The 4150-nt window shown below is 39.3% G+C and overlaps 1 protein-coding gene across 4 annotated transcripts; it reads left to right on the plus strand.

The window, feature by feature from the left end:
- The first annotated feature begins 395 nt into the window (after positions 1 to 395).
- LOC308164814 (UDP-glucuronosyltransferase 2C1-like) lies at positions 396 to 2925 on the plus strand. Of its 4 annotated transcripts, XM_080538855.1 has the most exons (3): positions 396 to 424; positions 678 to 709; positions 1177 to 2925. In XM_080538855.1, the coding sequence occupies exon 3, from the start codon at positions 1182 to 1184 to the stop codon at positions 2772 to 2774; it is 1593 nt and encodes a 530-aa protein (XP_080394981.1). In that variant the 5' UTR covers positions 396 to 424; positions 678 to 709; positions 1177 to 1181; the 3' UTR covers positions 2775 to 2925. The 4 variants fall into 4 exon arrangements, with proteins under 4 accessions (XP_080394981.1, XP_080394980.1, XP_080394982.1 ...); XM_080538854.1 differs by lacking the exon at positions 396 to 424 and having other exon boundaries at positions 531 to 709; XM_080538856.1 differs by lacking the exon at positions 396 to 424 and having other exon boundaries at positions 692 to 709; positions 1152 to 2925.
- The last annotated feature ends 1225 nt before the right edge of the window (positions 2926 to 4150 follow it).

Below are 4150 nucleotides of genomic sequence, written 5' to 3' on the forward strand. Positions count from 1 at the left end.
CGAGTTAGGCTACATAGGGACCACTCCATGACCATATACCAAACAAACATTAGCCTACTAAACCATGTGCACACTACCGACTGGGAAACTAAGGGAGTCGCTGCATTAAAGTCAGAGTGTAGCCGTGCGTAATCAGTAGGAGTGGCCACAGCTGGTAACGGAGGAGGAGGGGAGCAAGACACAGGCACTTGTCACAGGTAAGCTATTTATAGAGAATATGCCAAGTGGGCGTGATTTACCAATTAACCCCACTGGTTACATCTGCAGTGGATAGTTGCTAGTTTTGGGGTGGATATTGACCCACTCAGCCATCTTCCTAATGCTATAAACTTTCATGAAGTATCACTTTAAGTGCTAGAAATACAAGCTCATTAGCCTGTTGACTATAAAGAATGAGAGCACATTGGACACTGACTATATACCGGTATGCATAATATTTTCATTTAAAATAGCCTACTGTCCTGGGAGAAAATTAAGATAAATAACAAGTGTTCTATCTTATCAAAAGAGCAAGATATGTCAAGTTTATAACTAATAGACCTTTACTGAGTTTCAAAAATACAGTAACCATAGCTAATGATTTACAAAATGTTGATGTGCTCACCGAAGCAGTACTTTGACCTTTACTGAGAGAGAAAAAGACAAACATTGCACATTGCAATACTTTGTATCCACAGGGCTTCCTTTGACAGCAATTGCAAATCCATCTGTAAGTATCCTCGCCTTTTACAAGACTGCAAAACTTAGATTAGGCCTAGATATAAAGATAATCTTCATGAGCAGGCATGACATTGAATGTATTACATTTATTGGTAACTTTTTAACTTTCAGCCTCGCTGAAGTTTAAGATAACCATCAAGCATCGTTACCTCAAACTCTGCTAATGCATTTTCATTGATTTATGTTACATTGAAGGAACAGTGTGATTCTGATAACATGTCTGAGGTAACGAATATGGATAGGCTACTGATACCCAGAGCAAAATTAATCACAATAGCACATCAGAAAACAAACTAATTGTAATAAAAGCATACCAAGAGCAGGAAATTCTGTTTCATTTGAAAGCAGCTTAACATTTTGTAAAAGCAGAATATTCTATCTAGTAGTGTGATTTACATCTAAATGCAAGCTTATGACTAAATGGCTATTAGGTCACATACTTTTTCAACATTTCAGAGTACATGATGATTCACCTCCTCGGAAGCATAACCTCATGTCTCCTCATATTTTTGCTGATTGTGTCTGAATCTGTTTGCCATGGTGGGAAGATTCTGGTCGTTCCTCTGGAGGGAAGTCATTGGGTGAACATGGACATTCTAGTCAAGGCTCTTCACTCTCAGGGACACACAGTTACCGTGGTACGAACCAGCAAAAGCTGGTACATTAAAGAGGACTCTACATATTACAGTTCTGTTACTGTGCCTGCTGTAGATGGTGTTAACGAAGAATTTTTAAAGCCAATCATAAAGAATGTCATTGATATAGAAAGAGGGACGGTCTCAATGTTAAACTTTGTAAACATGCAAGTAGAGATGTTCACTATAATGTCTAAAGTACATGGACTGATGTGTGATATGGCAATTACTATGTTTGAAGACAAAGATTTGATGAACAGTCTGAAGGAGAGTCAGTATGACCTGGTGCTCACTGACCCCGCGTGGGGAGCTGGTATTTTGCTGGCTCACTATCTTCAGTTACCTCTAATCTATAATGTGCGTTGGGTTACCAGTGGAGAGGGACATTTAGCCATTGCACCTTCCCCCTTATCTTACATCCCAATGACTGGATCAGGATTATCAGACAAAATGACATTCATAGAGAGAGTAAAGAACAAGCTCATCTTTTTGCTTATTAGAGCTCAGGACAGGTTCTTAATCAGGCCACAATACCAGGCTGTTTGTGAAGAGTATTTTCAACCAGGAGTCGATTACAATGAATTATTACAGGGGGCTGACCTTTGGCTCATGAGAGTTGACTTTGTGTTTGAGTTCCCTCGCCCCACGATGCCCAATGTTATCTACATGGGAGGGTTCCAATGCAAACCTGCCAAGCCTCTTCCCCAAGATCTAGAGGACTTTGTTCAGAGTTCAGGAGATCATGGAGTCATTATCATGTCTTTGGGGACTTTTGTCACTGCACTTCCAAATGACGTAACAAATAAGATTGCTGCCGTTTTTGCCCAACTGCCTCAGAAGGTCATCTGGAGGCACAAGGGAGACAGGCCTGCTACTCTTGGCAACAACACCTTAATAGTTGACTGGATGCCACAGAATGATCTATTAGGACATCCCAAGATGAGGCTGTTTGTAGCTCATGGAGGAACAAATGGAGTTCAAGAGGCTATTTACCATGGAGTCCCTATTGTGGGCCTTCCTCTGTTTTTTGACCAACATGACAACCTCCTTCGTCTGAAAGAGAGAGGAGGAGCAAAGATGCTAACCATGGCCACAGTAGACAAGAACAATAACTTCCTTGAGGCCTTACAGGAAGTACTACATGAGCCGTCCTACACACTGAACATGCAGAGGCTCTCTGAGCTACACAGGGACCAGCCAATGAAACCACTAGACAGCGCCCTCTTCTGGATTGAGTTTGTCATGAGACACAAAGGTGCGGCTCACCTGCGCACAGAATCCTACAAAATGCCTTGGTACTCATACCACTCTGTTGATGTCGCCCTGATATTATTGTCTGCTTTGTCATTGCTTACCTTTCTACCTATTGCTCTAGTTAGATATATATGCATTAGAGCATTTTTTTCAACGAAAAAATAAAATTAACTGATCCAATGGTCCTCATTCTACTGCACACTACATATAAATAATGATAATAGCATAATATAAAATACATGTGAATAGGTTCAACCATGAACGTGAATGATTTTGATTGGTGCCGATTAAATAAAAAGCAACAGTGATAATTCTACAGCTTCCCCAAGTAACCTTGTCTATTACAGCACCTCACAACTGTACCACAGCTTGAACAGACAAGTCCATCTTTATGACCACATATAACATTCCCTTAATCCATTATTTTTTTACTTTGAGCTTCACAGACCATCATTGTCTCAACTCTGTTAACACAAAAGATATTTCATCCACTTGTGCTACATTGAAGGATTAAAGGAACAATAGGATTCCGATATAATGTCTGAGGCAATGAATATGTGTAGGCCACTGATATCCAGAGCACTGTCAATGAGGATGGGAATATTTTTGCACTGATTTTTATTGTAATCTCGAGCAGTGGTTTTTCTATTGTCTACAATCAAATATTGACCACTTTCATTGACTTGTGTAATTGTAAAAATATTGTTTTGAAGTACTATGGCCTACAATAATAATATAGCAATGTCTTAGGCCATATGCAAACTGTGATGTGTGATGAAAAGCATGTGAAGTTAGAGCTATAGTCTATGGAAGCATATAGTAGACTTAATTCAAATGCTAATGCAATATGAGATTGCAATTGCATGTTCCATTTACATTTACATTTTTGGCATTTAGCAGACGCCTTATTCCAAAGCGACTTACAATCAATACATTTGAATACTAAGCATGTGAATCAGCAGTCCACTATTCGTTGCAGGAAGAGTACTCTAGCTCGGGCCCCGGGCCACTGATAGAAGGAAAAACCTTCTCCCTATTATCGTTCCACTTTTGCATGCATTCTTTCAGACAATATTCAAATTCAAATGCAATTCTAATGATTTTCATTTTCATGTACCTGATGTGCACATTCGCTGTCAATATTAAAATTATAATGCAAAGCCATTTAACATTTCATTTTCAAAGTCATGCGCTGCTTTGTAGCTGACAAAATTCAAAAGTTCATTCTAATGTGCAAATGACTATGCAATCCCAAAATAGCATATTCATTTGCCACTTTTGCCTGCGTTATTTGAGTCAATATTCAAATTGTAATGCAATAATGTGGTACGCAATTGCATTTACATGTTCTCGGAAACACATCCGCTTTACAGCTGACAAAATTCAAACTCTCTATGCAATTCAAACGCATCCGGGTACTTTGCTCTCCCGTCATGTCCACGCCCCTTTTTGGGTGATAGAAATGGAGAAGTTTGACTGGCGGTTTGATTGATTGATTGAAAACTTTATTAGAAGATTTGCAGAAGTAGGTACATGAAAGT

This window comes from Nansenia antarctica (genome assembly GCF_963989245.1).
Source record: "Nansenia antarctica genome assembly, chromosome: 9".
In the NCBI taxonomy this organism is placed as follows: Eukaryota; Metazoa; Chordata; class Actinopteri; order Argentiniformes; family Microstomatidae; genus Nansenia; species Nansenia antarctica.